Source organism: Rutidosis leptorrhynchoides, chromosome 4 (genome assembly GCF_046630445.1).
Source record: "Rutidosis leptorrhynchoides isolate AG116_Rl617_1_P2 chromosome 4, CSIRO_AGI_Rlap_v1, whole genome shotgun sequence".
Classification (NCBI taxonomy): Eukaryota; Viridiplantae; Streptophyta; class Magnoliopsida; order Asterales; family Asteraceae; genus Rutidosis; species Rutidosis leptorrhynchoides.
Genome location: NC_092336.1, coordinates 633,037,050 through 633,054,944, shown reverse-complemented (window position 1 = coordinate 633,054,944; position 17,895 = coordinate 633,037,050). Strand labels below are relative to the sequence as shown.

At 32.9% G+C, this 17,895-nt stretch overlaps 1 protein-coding gene across 1 annotated transcript; it reads left to right on the top strand.

The window, feature by feature from the left end:
• The first annotated feature begins 357 nt into the window (after positions 1 to 357).
• LOC139843125 (palmitoyl-acyl carrier protein thioesterase, chloroplastic-like) lies at positions 358 to 12,005 on the top strand. Its single transcript, XM_071833199.1, has 6 exons — positions 358 to 768; positions 840 to 973; positions 5,717 to 5,830; positions 5,928 to 6,102; positions 6,205 to 6,273; positions 11,712 to 12,005. Exons 1-6 carry the CDS (start codon positions 358 to 360, stop codon positions 11,940 to 11,942), a joined length of 1,134 nt encoding a protein of 377 aa, XP_071689300.1. The 3' UTR covers positions 11,943 to 12,005.
• The last annotated feature ends 5,890 nt before the right edge of the window (positions 12,006 to 17,895 follow it).

Below are 17,895 nucleotides of genomic sequence, written 5' to 3'. Positions count from 1 at the left end.
TCTCTCTCTCTAGATTCTAAATGCCACCAAACTCTCATTGTACATTTTTCTATAAATAAAAAACCAATTACTCATACCTTTTGTTCAACCTTTGTTTTCTCCGTTTTACAGTATCTCTATCTCTATATACCTTCTACAGTCAAGAACCACTAAAGGTAGTTATAAGCCTACTGAATTATAACAAATAGAAGTTTTTGGTAGATCTATATAAAACGATGGTGTATTTATCATTATTCATTCGTATTTACATGGTATAAATGTATAATACATATATGTGTATAAATTATCTTTAGTAAGCACCATGATTCCTACACGTAAAAGGCCAATTGTGAAGTTTACACATATATAGTTATGATCATGTCGACCACCACAATATCATGCTTACAAATATCTTCCAAACCTATTAGCTTGCCGTCTGCTTGTAAGATTAAATGCAAGTTAGACAATGTGAATAAGAGTGAAATAAATGATACTTCTTCCTCTTCTTCTTCTTCTTCTTTGAGTATGCAAGTCAAAACCAAAAAAAGTACAAAAAATACTACATTTGGTGTAATGGATTTGAGTGTGCTTCTTCCTGCCTTTACAACCATTTTCTTGCAACAACAAGAAATAACCTACTCAAAGAAAGAGTGTCACGACGTCGTTTCAGAAGTTCATCTGGGGAGAATGGTATCCGACAAAGTATTTCGTCAAAGTTTCAAGATCAGATCATATGAAACCGGGCCATGTCGAACAGCTTTTATAGATACTTTAATGAATCTAATGCAGGTAACGAGTATTACATGTTAGTTTGTACATGTAACAGACCATGTTAATTATTAACTTAATTGGATTAATAGGAAACGATGCTTACTTATTCAAAGAGAATCGGACTTTTAAGCGATGGCATGAGTTCAACGCCAAAAATGAGCACGCACAACCTAATTTGGGTGGTGACAAAGATTCAATTAGATGTGGACCGTTATCCGACTTGGTATGTTAATCACTCTTTCTTTATAGGGATTATTAGTGCGTAGGAATGCTGTTTACTTTAATTAAAAAATTTAGGTGTGTATTTTATTTTCATTTACGTCTGATATCCATATTTTACCATTAACCCTTTATCTAAATTTAAAATTATGATTAAGTTTTCAAATTTTACAAATCAACACAAAAGTTTTCAATTTTAAAAATCAGCATAGAACTATTCGAATCAACACAAAAGTTTTTCAATTTTTACAAATCAACACAAAACTATTCACTTTTTACAAATTAACTTCAAAATTTTTTATTTCTTAAATACAAATTACATTGTAACTACATAACTTTTCACATTTTAATAGTAATACTTTATTTTTATTAATATTATTCTCACTTATTAAAGTCAACAATAAAACATTTCATTTATTACAAATCAACTATAATTGTTATTATTATTAATATAATTGCTATGCTATGTAGGGAGTATTATTTTGTCTTTTTTCTTTTTTTTAAAGTTATGATTTTTTTTATTCATTTCATTATTTGTCCTTTGCTTCTATTTTTTTCTTCATATTACTTAATCGAATTTAGCTAACGTACTCCTACCGGAACGCAAGAGCATCCCAACTCGTTGTATCTATCATGTCATACTTAAACATGCATGTTACCTCATTTTTGTGTCGAGTTTATACAACGCAGTCTAGGATCAGGAGCACCTCCAGCACGACCTGAATAACCACTGGAGCAGTGTTGTAAATCTCTTTATTTCTCTCCGAGATCTCATTTTCAGAAGGCAGCCGAGACGAGATGTCCATCTCCCGAGATTTCTCGGTCAACAAGGTCACCAAAGCCATGATTTTTTGGATTTTCTTGCTCATTTCTTAGAATTCCTCGTAATTTCTCGGATTTCTCACTCATTTCTCGGAATTTTTTGTAAAATCTCGTAAAAATATATATAAATATAGATATATTTATTTACATATATAAATTTATACTAAAAAATTAAAAAGTTAACGTAAGTCAACGTCCGAGATCTCCCTGAAATTTTTATTTAGAGATGCCGAGACCTCCCAAAAAATGTTCAAACGAGATCTCCCCGAGATCCGAGTTCTTCAACCTTGCACTGGAGTGCCTACAGATTGGCCACCCCACGTAGATGGATCGTCCAAAGATATTAGATGCGTTCATTGACTTAACAGTCGTAGCAGCATTAGAAGAGTCAGAGATTGTAAGGATACAAAGCTCCGATAGGCCCAAACTTCACTTCGGACAACTCGCTAAATTTACCGCAAGTGTGTTCGATCATTTTATGTGTACATTCCTTCGTTAACCTGCCTATAAAAATTGTAGAACCCTTGTCATCAGATCAGAATTGTTATTCTTGTCCTTCGAAATCCTGTCACGACCTAACTTCTAAACCTCCGTACAATCTCTGGCGGTAACGAATGTAAGGCAATCAAAATGGGAACCTAAGGCCCCAAATAGGCTTGAATTTTTATTTATGAAATATAAGTTAAATTGTATAGAAAATCACTATATTTAAAGATATGACCTCATATATTAGTTAAATTGATGAGTTTTTTTTTGAAAGAAAACACTCATTCTTTACAATTTTTCTTACAAAGAAGCATTCAAATTGTATAGGACCCAATGAAATTTTGATCTTACAATCGCCACTGATCTCTGCCCAAAATCCAAGGAAGCGGTGTGAATAGGAGAAGAAGCATCCATGTCATTGAAGCCATGATGAACATCTTATCGATTTGAAGAATCAGCAGGAAGAGTTTAAAATGAAAAAGGGTTGTTTGGTTACAGTAAATTTTAGGAGTAATATATATATATATATATATATATATATATATATATATATATATATATATATATATATATAGAATCCAGTGAGAACTCCACAATCGTGAGAACCCTGAGAACTAGGTAGTCGAACAAAATTTTTTGGCAGCCGAAAAATTTTCAGTATGGGTCGAACAAAATTGCATATGCATATGAAATCACCTCTATTCTACATTCCAGTTCTACGCTCCTGTTCTACAAACATTTTTGGTTCGAATTGAGCAATTTTTAGTACAGTCGAACAAAAAAAATAGATGCATATGAAATCACCTTTCACAGAGATGCATCTTTAAAAAATAACAAAATTAAAATCAATTACCACAACAATTTCTTCTTGGAGGCCTGAGGGAACTTAAAGACCACAACAAACCCATATTCACTTCACCAATTTCTTCATTAATTAGGAGTTAGCAAATACCTTTTTATGTTAATCTCTGTATACAAGGTATCTCCTTTGATACACGAATCAGTGTAATTAAATTACTTGTGGTTGGTAGCAATTGCAGAAGAAATTGGAGATCTTAAAGCCGAAACAATAAACTTACTCGTATGTATTGTTACAATTAATTGAGTAGTCTATCTCCTTCCAGAAAATTACTCCTAATTGAGTACGTATATGATGAATTGTAAATAAATTGGGAGTTAGGGCACAAATAGAGACCATGGTTATTGTCGAAGATAATAAAGAAATTGATTTGTGGATATGGTTTGATTTTGAGTAAGAAATGGAATTATGTTTAGCTGAGTACATGGAGTATGGGAGAAAGATGAAATAGAATGGATTTTAATAATGGGTGTGAATGTAGAATAAATCAATTTTGTTGCATCTAACAAAATTGTTCGACCTCAGCCCAAATTGTACGTCCGTTAAAAATTTTTGCTCGAATTTCGAGTTCACATAAAAAAAGTTCTCATTTGATCTCTCTACTATATATATATATATATATATATAGAGTGTGTGCGCGCTCGCGTGCGCGAGTGCACAGTGTGATAAATCATATTAGGCTGCTTCCCCCTCTTCTCTTTTTTATACTTCCCACGGATCATATATATATATATATATATATATATATATATATATATATATATATATATATATATATATATATATATATATATATAAAAGGGCATGATCAATGGGGAAGTAACCAATCGGGGGAAGCGGGGGGAAGCAAAAAAAAAATTCGTTTTTTAAAAAAACTTTGTTCACGAACATTATAGATTGGATGAAAATAAGAACATTTAGAAAAGACACTTCGTGTTGAATGTTATTATTTTGGCGGAAAAACGATCGACAATAATAACATTCAAGATAATATTGTTCGTGAAAAATGTTAACTTTTTTTTTCATGTTTTGTGAAGTAAAATTTAGCCTGATTTAGAGTTTAGGGTTTAGGGTTTAGGGTTTAGGGTTTGGTGTTTTGGGTTTATTCCATAAATCCAAAACACAAAACCCTAAACCCTAAACTCTAAACCGTTCGTGTTAAAAACTCAATCTAAATCCTAAATCTAAACCATAAACCCTAAATTTCTAAACCCAAATATCTAAACCCTATAAACTCTAATATCTAAACCCTAATATCTAAACCCTAATGTCTAAAACCTCAACATACGCTCGAAAAACACGATAATTGTTATATATTACTTCTTCGAGCGTTTTCCCGTCAAAATAATAACATTCATCACGAAGTGTCTTTTCTAAATGTTCTTATTTTCATCCAATCTATAATGTTCGTGAACAAAGTTTTTTCAAAAAACGAAAAAAAAATAATTTTGCTTCCCCCCGCTTCCCCCGATTGGTTACTTCCCTCTTGATCCTACCAATATATATATATATATATATATATATATATATATATATATATATATATATATATATATATATATATATATATATATATATATATATATATAAACCATAAACCAATCGGGGGGAAGCGGGGGGAAGCAAATTATTTTTTTTCGTTTTTTTGGAATTTTTTTCCGCAATCAAGATCACAGGAAAATATGAACATTTAGAAAAGACACTTCGTGATGAATGTTATTATTTAGGCGGGAAAACGATCGACAAAAATAACATTCAAGATAATATTGTTCGTGAAGAATATAAACGTTTTTTTTCATGTTTTGTGAAGTAAAATTTAGCCCGATTTAGGGTTTAGGGTTTGTGGTTTGGTGTTTTGAGTTTATTCCATAAACCCAAAACACCAAACCCTAAACCCTAAACTCTAAACCGTTCATGTTAAAAACTCAATCTAAATCCTAAATCTAAACCCAAATCTAAACCCTAAATTTCTAAACCCTAATATCTAAACCCTATAAATCCTAATATCTAAACCCTAATATCTAAACTCCTAATAGCTAAAACCTCAACATACGCTCGAAAAATACGATAATTGTTATCTATTACTTCTTTGAGCGTTTTCCCGCCAAAATAAAAACATTTATCACAAAGTGTCTTTATTAAATATTCATATTTTCATCCCATCTATAATGTTCGTGAACAAAGTTTTTTTTTAAAACGAAAAAAAAAAAGTTTTTGCTTCCCCTGCTTCCCCCGATTGGTTACTTCCCTCTTGATCCTACCAATATATATATATATATATATATATATATATATATATATATATATATATATATATATATATATATATATATATATATATATATATATATATATATATATATATATAAAGAGAGAGAGAGAGAGAGGGGATTGCATCAATCGTCGGTCGATGTACGTATTGTAATTACAAACTATTAAAAATTTTGTTCAAGGTATAAAGCGAACATATTTACCACAACAACGTGTGGGCATCTTCCCGCTCGTTGGAAACTGAATGTGAATTGTTAAGCTTACTATATCTTGATGCTAGCTTATTTGGCATGCTCAAATTCAATACAGCGATGATGTCGTACAGATAGATCATTGGAGATCTTTATCCGGGAAAAACATTGCGTGCTCCAGCTTGCTGTTTCGTGATTGTCAAACAGGCGAAATACTAGTAAGAGCTTCAAGGTAAAAATATATCTCATACCAAGTTACTCGTAGTATTTGTATAGATGGTGGTAATATATTCTATTTTAACAAAATATATTTATGTGATATGTTATAGTAATTGGGTCATGATGAACAAAGAGACGAGAAGATTATCTAAATTTCCAGATGATGTTCGAGCCGAGTTAGCTCCCTACTTCGTGGATACACCACAACCGATCGTTCACGAAATTACAAGAAATTATAAAAAATTAGATAAAAATGATAGTGTTCATGTTTGCAATGGTTTAATGGTGAGTCGGTTATATTAATCTACCCCTTTAACACACCTGGTAATTGGTAATATTCGAAATTATTATATTTAAACTTATTATGAAATTTAATTTTGTAAATAGGCGACATGGAAAGATTTGGATATGAACGAACATGTAAACAATGTGAAATATATAGGATGGATCCTTGAGGTAATTACTCACTTAACTACGAGTAATATCGAAGACTTTATTTCTCCGTTGGTCTCTCGTTTTTACGTCATTTTGCATGCGGCGTCTCTGCCTTTCTTAGCTACAATAATCCCTTCATTTTACAAATGTTGCATGGGTGGTCCCTCGGTCTAACTTCCGTTAAAATTTTCTTTAAATTTTGACAAGTGCATTGCATGTGAGAGTGAGTTCGTCTTTTTACCCTTCATCTTCTTCACTAAAACATCTAAACTCTCATTAATCAATCCATCAAAATTAAACACAACAATAAAAGAATTAGGGATCGGTCGAATTTATCTTAAATTCTCATACAATGATTTTATTAGATGCATACAATTTTCCAAACCCAGATCGAACCAAAGCAAATCATCAACAATCTACAAACTCACTAAATTGATCAGTATAGAGGAATTGAAGCATTGAGATTTGAGATGTTGCAAGTTAACGTTAATAAACTGGCAACTCTATTCAAATCTCATCAAATAATATATAATGCAAACATATAAATTCAATCAAAATTTGAAGAAAAAGTCTTTAAAAGTCAAACTGTGAATTTGAGATTGGGGTAGCACTTTTTAGTTAAAACTAGTAGGGCGACCTGGCTTTGCGCCGGTTCTTCACCCTTACATAGTTAATTATTGAGAAGGTAATTATTTATCATATTTTTTTGTTTTATTTTTCGTTTTGTCGAGGAAGTACCCAAAATAGTTATGTGATTGATTTGTAATAAGCGTAAAAGTAATTATTCATCATTTTTTGTTTTAGTTTTCGTCTTGTTGAGCGAAAAGAACAAAATGCTCAACCAATAAAATGAGAGGTACATCAACGATTGATATAAATTATTTAATAAAATAGGAAAAACTATTTATAATATATATATATATATATATATATATATATATATATATATATATATATATATATATATATATATAACAAAAAAACAGTTATTAAAAAATGAGTTACGTGGTTAATTTGTAATGAAAGAAAAAAGTTAAATAATAATAAAGTGAAAAACTATGTGATTGATTTGCTAATAATAAAATTAATAATAGTGAGTAGTTATTGGATAGTGAAAATTGTGTAGACGATTTATAATGGATGAGAAGTTTGATGGTTAAATTAAAAAATGTGAAAAGTTATGTTTATAAAAACTATGAAGGTAACTATTTTAAAAGGTGGGGTTGAATTGTAAAAAATAAAAAGTTTGGTGTAACTTTGTAAAACTTCTATATATATATATATATATATATATATATATATATATATATATATATATATATATATATATATATAAAACAAAAAAACAGTTATTAAAAAATGAGTTACGTGGTTAATTTGTAATGAAAGAAAAAAGTTAAATAATAATAAAGTGAAAAACTATGTGATTGATTTGCTAATAATAAAATTAATAATAGTGAGTAGTTATTGGATAGTGAAAAGTGTGTAGACGATTTATAATGGATGAGAAGTTTGATGGTTAAATTATAAAATGTGAAAAGTTTGTGTTATGTTTATAAAAACTATGAAGGTAACTATTTTAAAAGGTGGGGTTGAATTGTAAAAAATAGAAAGTTTGGTTTAAGTTTGTAAAACTTCTAAAGCTCACTATTCATTTGAACTATATCTTTTAGATATAAGGTATAAAAATGAGTTACGTGGTTAATTTGTAATGAAAGAAAAAAGTTAAATAATAATAAAGTGAAAAACTATGTGATTGATTTGCTAATAATAAAATTAATAATAGTGAGTAGTTATTGGATAGTGAAAAGTGTGTAGACGATTTATAATGGATGAGAAGTTTGATGGTTAAATTATAAAATGTGAAAAGTTTGTGTTATGTTTATAAAAACTATGAAGGTAACTATTTTAAAAGGTGGAGTTGAATTGTAAAAAATAGAAAGTTTGGTTTAAGTTTGTAAAACTTCTAAAGCTCACTATTCATTTGAACTATATCTTTTAGATATAAGGTATAATTTTGAGACTTTTTGTTATCTTGGTAAATTCATCATCTCAATCGAGTCTTCGTGACTATCATCTCGTTCCAGATCGAGTCTCGTGACCACCACCTTCGTCGATGATCTTGATAGGTGAGCAGATTACGAAGACGACAACGGTGATTCCGACAATGATGTTGATAGTCGCCATATCCGATAGTAGTGAAATGAACCCGCTACCACCGGTCAGACTCGTTGATATCACCATGTGTAGAAACCCTAACCATGTCGGCGACCATTGCAATTTTAGTCAGGCTGCTTTGTTCCATACTAGTTGTGGAGCCCTCGCTTCGCGCCGGGACTCCGTTTTGAATGCGAGTTAAAAAAAAAGTCTTCATCTATTTTGTAAAAAGGAATTTTTTTCAACATCTAACATTGAAGGGTTGTTCTTTTTGTGAAAGTTGCTTCTTTTAGCATTAAAGTTAATTGATCTATTTTGTAAAAAAAATATTTTTCGACATCTTTTGATAGCATTGAAGGGTTGTTCCTTTTAAGAAGGTTGTTTTTTTTATCGTTGGAGACAAAAAAAAAAAAAATGTAGCGCAGTAGTGGCCTATGTGGGTCCTACTATTTGAGCACAGTGTACAAGTCGGTATAGCGTGGTGGGTGTTATTATTCAGTATTTTTGGTGTTAGTGATGAGATAAATAATAATTTAGAATATAGGTATAAAGTGGGAGGTTCGATTTGTATTTTAATGGAAGTTAGGGGATTAGATTTGTGAAAAGTGAAAAAATTTCTGTTTTGGGTTTATGACTTGCCTTCTTTATATTTTTATGTCAGGATTTATGGTCATTAATAAATTAATTAATTAATTTCATATCTAATAATTGTTATAAAAAAAATGTGGTCGTTTTAGGTCGTGATAGTAGTTGTTTTGATTAGGGAAAGTTTGTGTCAAATGACCTTTAGTTAGGGGATAAAAGTTGTAAATGATCAGGGGTATGAATGGTAACTTGTTAATGATATTGGGTGAAACAAAAATGATGGTTTTATGTGTTCATGACTTTAATCAAGGATTAGAATGTACATTGTGTTTATTGATTTTGATTTAGGTTATGGTTTCAGTTTAAAGTGAAAGAGAAAGAGAAAAAAGAGGAGGAAAGTAAAATGAAAAAGAAAAAAAAACTCTCACGTGCAATATACATGTCTAGATTTAATGGACTTTTTAATGGAAGTTAGAGAGGGATCACCTTGGCTCTATTTATTGAGGCAACACCGAGCGTCGACTAAGTGGCGTCTTAACTGCCGCTTAGAGCCTAAATTGATTTTCTGACTGGCTTTTAAACCCATGAAAATCTGATTCTACCATTTTCATGACGTCTTTATTTTATTTTACTATTTTTTTATTTTATTTTACTATTTCTTATTTTTTATTAAAAAAAAAGTCCTACTTTTTTGCTGGAGGTCCACTCGGAAGCAATCTCTTTATCCGTCGAATAAAGAGAGGGACGACTTTCTCTATCTTTTCTGGGTGGAGAAATGACTTGTTTTTATTCTCGGGTAGGAGAAGTATTGTCTACATCTCACCTCCCCCATACACTACTCATGTGGTATGGGGTTTTGTTGTTGTTGTTGTTGTGTTAGAGAGGGATCACCTACACAACGTTTGTAAGATGAAGCGATCCGCTAAATAAAAGCATGGAGGACGCTTGCAATACGCTGTAAAAACGAGAGACCAACAGAGAAAAAAGTCTAACGAGAATTAATCAATGTATTAGCACATGAAGATTAATAAAATAAGACACTTGAAATGGAGGTGATGAAGCATCAATAGGAATTAGAAGAGAGGATTTTAGGGATACGAACTTCATCATGTTAACATGGTGTTCGAGGAGACCAGGGTTCGAGTCTCGGGGGGGGGGGGGGGGGGGGGGGGGGATTTTCGTGAATTAACTTCGTGAGCTAACCACTAACATTGCCTTTCAAAAAAAAAAAAAAAAAAAAAAAAAAAAAAAAAAAAACTTCATTGGACCTCTACAGAAGGAGTGTTCTCGATCCCTATTGATTGATGCTTTTGGTAAGTTTGGCTCAATTTGGGATATTAAATTTTTGTTAATCTGTAAATACGTGTTAATCTCTTTCGGGTCTACTTCTTTTGTTGTGGAGGTTGTTGATGTTATGAATGGCTCTAAGTTTCAAATCTATGTGGCTTGGTCACGCCATAAAAGATCCTATCTTTTTTTTTGCCGAAATCTGACATCCTTTCATTCCAGTTGTCGTTTGGTTCCTAATAACTCCGAGGTTAAGGAGGTGGATCTCGGTGTGGTGTTCATCGACCATAAACTCTTTGATGATGACAAGTTGAGATTGGTTATGTAAAGTGTGGTTTCATTGTATCTCATGTTTGAAATATGGAATCTTATGCGTGAGTTGTGATTTTTCACGATCGGAAGAGCCTTTCAAAGATCCTTTAGTTTCCCCACTGTTATATATGGTGGATTTCTTTGCCGTTTTTTCCTTATCTTATAAGGCAGATTCTTTTTTTCGTTATTCTTGGATCGAGCTATGGGGTTTCTCAGTTAGGTATGCTTCGGTCGAAAATCTTAAGTCGATGGTTAGCCGATTTAGGTTGTGTATACAAATCAACTTGGGAATATTTAGGTTGCGTTGAATGTGTCCGACAGGTCTTGTATTGACAGGGTTTTGAGGTCTGATCATGATGGTGTTGCTGCTGGTAATGATTCTGCCTTGGGATTGACCATGAATGTGAAGTGTCATGGTGTTTTGGATTCTAATCCTCCTTATGACATGTTGGGGTCTGATTTGGTCAAGGATGTGGTTGTTAATCGGTCGCCAATGTTATTTCTATTGAAGTCAGTAAGTTGCCGTCGATTGAAGTGACCAATTCTTCATCCAAATTATGTCATTTTTCCGGTAAATCATGTGAAGCCACTTTTATAAAGGATTGGATGAATGTGCAAAGGTTGAAATCGTCGACGTCTAAATCGGGGTTGGCTCCTAATAAAAATGTGTTGGATGAAGAAAGCCTCGCTGGATGCCGAGAAGCTGGGTGCGCCTTGATTGACTGTGGGTTTTGTTTTTGTTGGTTGCGCTTTGATTTAGTTCCTGATTGCTGTTTTATTTCATGGCCTGGTGATGTTTGTTTTTGTCTTGGTGGGTCTTATTTGATAGCTTAGGTGGTTTGTCTTGATTTGTTAGTTGAGTTTGGTATTAGTTTGGGAAGTATCATTATGGTTTGTTTTGTGTGTTGTAGTTTAGCTCGAAATTAGATAGCTTTCAGGTTTGTTCGATTAGGTTTTATTGGTCGCTTTCTAATCGCGAGGCTTGCCAATGATTGTTCCTACTATGTATTTTAATAGGTTCTTTCATTTTTCATAAAAGTTCGTTGGTTAGTGTAAGTTCTCTTTTTTTTCACTAAATAAATCATTTAATTAAGACACTTGTTATTGACTTATTGTAGAGTGTTCCAAATTGGATTATGGACAAGTATGAGATTAGTAGCATGACTTTAGAGTATCGTCGAGAGTGCACGAAAGGCAGCGTGCTACAGTCACAAACTTTTGTATCCGAGACCAACAACACAAGTCGAATAGTTGATTGCCAACATCTACTTCAGTTGGAGGGCGACAATAGCAGTGTGATCGTGAAAGGAATTACTCGATGGCGACCAAAATGTGAATCTTCTTATTAAAGGTCTATTAGTTATTAACTTGTTTAACTAACATACTCTTGATTTGTTACCTATATTGCGACTTCACTCTAAATGCGAAGCAAAGTATATAAATTCACTGGTTACAAGCATCTTATATCTTACAGTAATAAACTTAATTTTTAAATATGTTAATGCACATATAAAAGAAGTGAGTAATTAAGTTTGGTTGTGTAATTGACAATAACACCACAATCCAGTTAACTATAAAGGAAATCTAAAAGGTAGATAGATATACTCCTTTTTTCGCCTAAAAAAAGATAGATATTCACCATTGCATTGTGTGATAAATATAACTTCGGACAACAGAGAAGTTAATTTGTTTGGTTAGTCAATATTTATGTCACATATGTAGGAAAAAACACACATGGGATTTTTAGTATGTAATTTTGTCAATTTGTTTGCACGTGTATTTTAACGTATACAATATCATTACAAGTTTCAGGGCTTCTTTTACAATTAGCAAGTAGCTAATAGTAGCTTATAGCTAAAAGCTGATAACTTATATCTTTTTAAATATATTTAAGTGTTTGACAGATTAGCTGAAAATGTTAAAAAAGAATAAACTAATAAAATACTCATCCCTAAGACTTGTATGCTCTGTATGGAGTGCCCCGTGGTTCCTCGAGTGCTAGCCGCAGAGAGGAATGCGATCAACTAGGGCGTTATTGGCCGCTAACCACTCGCTCGCCGAACGCTCGTTCTTGGGTATGTTTGGTAAGAAGTTTTTTTGGAGCTTTTAAGATCTTATTGCTTTTATGAAAAAACTCTTATCAAAAAGTTTCGTTTGGTTAAAATATCTTAAAGATTTTAGGCAGAGGAAAAAAACTAAAAAATAAAAGCTACTAGAACTCGCTTGTAACATCCCTCCTTACTGCGATCACAATATTGTCCGCTTTGCCCATAGGTGCACGGTTTTTTTTTTTGGCGACCACACGAGGACTTCCCAGTATGTCACCCATCATAGTACTACTCCTCATCGAGCACCTAACTGCAGAGTTCTCATGAGATTTGATGTGATTATAGCCCCAAAACTTAAAAATTCTATCCGACGTGGGACGGGTAATTACAAACTCCCCAACTTAGAATCCTGAAGTTCTCGTCAGGGCGAAAAAAAATTGATACCCAAGATCTATACTTCGAGAGATGCATGAGCCGAGTGACTGTCACACAACGAGTGGCTAGTGCTCTGACCATCAGTAACATCCCTCCTTACTGAACCCACAATATTGTCCGCTTTGCGCGTAGGTGACAACTTTTTTTTGGCGACCACACGAGGACTTCCCAGGAGTTCGTCCATCCTAATACTACTCATGCTCGAGCACGCTTAATTGCAGAGTTCTCATGGGATCTGTTGTGTTAAGACCCCGAAGTTGTATAGTGTTAATGTGAATTAAGCTTAAATGAAGGTTCCTTAGAAGAGGGCTATATAAGGAACCTAAGTAGTCCTAATTAGATAGCCATTGTATTGTAACTGAGTTCTAGAAACTGTGGAATGTAATTTTACCGATTCTCTCTCATACCGAGTCTTCTTCCTACATACCGAATCTCACTCTATCTTATCATTTCTTTCAATCTCATCATGATCTGACCTATCATTTGGTATCAGAGCTTCCAGGAAGTGATTCTACATCACTATATCGATCCAGAGATTGTAGATTACAGAATCTAAATACTCTCGGTAAAATGAATCAGATTCGGTATTATCGAATTTGATAATCTGACGTTCAGATTCTTGTGATAAGTTCAGCGAAGGTGTATTAGGTCTATTAGAAAGAGTTTCGATCATCATTACAGCTTTTTAACTTCAATTATGGAGAATCAAGTTGATTTTTAGAGTTTGTGGCTAAAACTCTCGGTATTGCTTAATTCAAGCTTGATTCTGAATTTTTGTGAAGATTTAAAGATTCAGTTGTGTTCGTGAGGTGTTAAATCACATTTCTGTCGGTTCAATTTCTTCAATTCTTCAAGTTTTGAAGATTTGATCAACATTCGGTATTATAACCGTCATACCGAGTCTGCTTCATTACTGAAAATTCATCTTAAGTGTTGCAGATTGTGGTGTGTTTGTGATTCTATCACATTCGGTTTGATTATACGCAGCTAATTGGTGTGGTTTGAGAAAGGATTCTGTTATATTTCTAAGTTTTAGACTTAGACTCGGTATTGTCAACTGCTACAGTTGACATTCGGTATCCTGAATCTTTGGTATCATTGATATTCTGTTTGTTACTAACTTGTTTTCTTGTATAGCAAGGTTACCGAATCTAATTCAAGGGAATTGGATTGAGTTTACACATAATATTTTACAGAATTTGACTACCGAGTCATTTACCGAATCAGAATCTCGGTTTCACTTAATTCTTTGGTTTTAAGTATTCTGAGGCTTCAAGTTGTGTGGTTACCGAATCCATACCAAATTTGGGTGTGTTACTTGCGATTCTTATCAGTTTCTGATACAGAATCTGGTTTACCGAATTGTTACCGAATATGCTACAGTACCGAACCACTTACCGAATCTGCTACTGTACCGAATCTTTACGGAATCTGACATTCTTGTTAGATTTTATACTGAACCCTGATCATAGATTGTGTTTAATACCGAATCTATACCGAATCTACCTCAATTTAAGATGTCTACTCAGGACACTCTTATCATTGGATCAGATTCCCGACCTCCAGTGTTGTTTGATGGCAAGTACACTCAGTGGCTTCATCGTATCACTCAGTACATAGACTATAAGGGTGGGAAAGCTAAACATATATGGGCTTCTCTGAGAGATGGTCCAGTTGTTGATTTTCATCCGGATACTGGTATGCCAATTTCAGTCTATGAACTTTCTGGAGATAAACGTGAAAGAGCTCAGGGTGAAATAGAGGCTAAGAATATTGTCATGCAAGCTATCCCATATGAGCTATTTGAAAATGTTGATAGCAACACTACTGCAAAAGATATATGGGATGAGATCAAACGACAACAAGAAGGTTATGACTTGTCAGACGTTACTAAATTGAATAAGGCTCTGAGATTGTATGAAGATTTCAAGCAGGAACCAGAAGAACTACTCAAGGACACCTACCATCGTTTCAATGGTGTTCTCAATGAGTTGAAAAGGTGTAAGATTGTAAAAGTACATGCTGAAGTCAACATGAAATTCCTCAAAAAGCTCAATGCTGATTGGCTTCCTTATGGAACCATTGTTCGATCTACCAAAGAGATTGACAAGTTGACTATTCATGAGCTTGTTGGAGTTCTTATGCATTACCAACCTGAGGTGTCTAAACTTCAAGAAGGAAGGAAAGAATCTTCTCCAGGCGATCCTCTTGCTCTAATTGCCAAAAAGAAGAGCAAATCATTTTCCAAAAGCTTGTCCAAGAAAGTGCTTGTTGAAGAATCAACTGATTCTGAAGAGCTGAATCTTTCTGATGTTGATGATTCTCACCTTGAATTAGTCAAGATGGCAGCTATGTTCACAAACGCCTTGAACAAACACAAGTTTAAAGGCAAATCAAGCAATCAACGCAAAAACTCATCATCTTCCTCGTACTACAAGAAAGCTGATCAATCCAAACAATAACGTGCCGATGATTCCAAGAAGGAAGATTCAATCTGTTTCAATTGTGGCAAAGCTGGTCATTACTCTCGTGAGTGCAAGATGCCTAAGAAGAAGGACGCAGCTTACTACAAGAAGAAAATGTTGATGGCTAAGATTGTAGAAACTGGGGGAGAGCTGAAACTGGTTGATGATACTTGGTTTAACTGGACTGATGATTCAGACTCAGTGTAACGACCCTGGATTTTCCAACGTTTATTTATTAATAATTATTATTATTAATACGTGTGATATAACGAATGTATGTTATTACATTTACATGTTGCCATGATTGCCCGAACTTGACTTTAATTGCCCGAAACATCTTTGTGACACCCGAGACTTACACAAATAATATTTTCAAGTATTATTTACATTCATGATTAAGTTTTATTAATCATTTTAATTAACTAAGGTTGTTGGTTAATTACTTGGGCTTTAAATGGATTAATTTGTTAATTAATTGAACTTAGGCCTTGTTAATGATAATGGACTCTTGAATGAGGACTTATAAGCCCAACCTACTTCTTAAAGGACCTTTTAGCCCAACCTACCACTTGTAAGTATCAATTAGATGGAAACTAGTTAGTTAACTTTGATTGGAATCTAGTTAACATGTAATCCCCATGCACATACCTCCATTAACCAACTTTTGTAAGCTTTTCATGCTAGTGACCAACAAACTAATCCCTCCCCCCCCATGGAGCCAAAACCGTCGGCCTTGCTTGCTAGGGAGGTTTATTTTTCTTTTTTTTACACTACATACTCACTAGTATTCCTCATTTTACTCTCATTCCAAAACACACACACTTGCTAGCTTTCTTTTTCTCTCTTTTTTCTCTCAAGTCTTGTAAGTAACTTGAGTTTTTCTCTTCTTCTTTTCTTGATTATAACCGAACCTATACACCCTTAAATCATCATCATCTTTGTTCTTTGTTGTTAATTGTTTGTAGTTGTTAGTTGTTGTTACTTTGTTACTTTGTTACTTACTTACATATACAAGAATCAAACTCATTAGTTTCATTCTTCTTATATCTTGTATTTACAAGAACAAACAAGAACTAACTTACTAGTTATGTTCTACATATACTTTCTTAAAAGATTGCAAGTTCATGTGTTGATTAAAATCATACTTGTAGTTCTTGAAGTAAACTTAAGGTTTACTTTTCTTAAAGATCCAACTTTGGTTGAATCTTTAAAAGTATGAACAACCATGAACCTTTTACTTGTTTATTTAATTTATCACTTTATTCTTGCACTTTAAATTCATGTTTGTTGGTTATTATTGGTCAAGTGTTACTAGTTAGCCTTGATCTCATTAATCTTGAACTTAAAGTTAACTTTAAAAGTTTAAGAACATGTAAATGAAACTTTTAATTATAACTTTGTACACTTATGTTAGATCTAGACTTTTGAGTCTTGGATCTTCAAGATCAAACTAAGAACTATGTTCTACAACTTAAGATCTTGATTTTATAAGTTCACTGATGTGGTAGCGTGGGGTTACGAAATATACTATATTTTTAATACGGAATGCTACAAAATTTAACAAGTTTTAATTAAATATTTACAAAATGGATATACCAAAACCTTGCTACAACACAATAGGCAGTGTACCTAGTCGCGGAGTAGTATAGTTTTTAGTAAGTCCGGTTCGTTCCACAGGGAGACGGGTTTATGAAACACTTATTTTTATATAATTATATTTGTACAAAAATATATAAATATATATATAATATATAAAAGGGGGTTTACCGTTTAATGACCGGTTTGTCGATTTATATTTTAAGCGAAGCGTATAGTAAATGATGATATTTAAATAACAATAAAATAATTAAAATGACAATAAATAAAAGTACGAGGAAATATGAAATAAAATATATTATGCTTATTTAAACTTCCGTAACCATGATGGTTGACGTGTTGATTTTAGTTTTATGCCCATGGGTTAATTGTCCTTTGTCCTGGATTATTTAATATGTCCGTCTGGTTTTTGTCCATAACAGTCCATCGGTCATAAATATAAAATGCGAGTGCCCTCGTCAAATTATCCTTATACCCGAAGTTAAATATTCCAACTAATTGGGGATTTAAACTGTAACAAGATTTTAATACTTTGTTTAATAATTACACCAGGATGTCGACTGAGTGTAACCCAAGGTTTTAATATTTTGTTATCAATTATACCAAGTGTCCTTTGTACATAATTTCACCCCTGTTTTAATTATTCTAGTGGCTATTAATCCATTCCCGTGTCCGGTTAAATGAACGATTATTCGTACATATAAATACCCCGCCCATCGTGTCCGATCGAGTGTATATGGTAATTTATAGGGACGCCC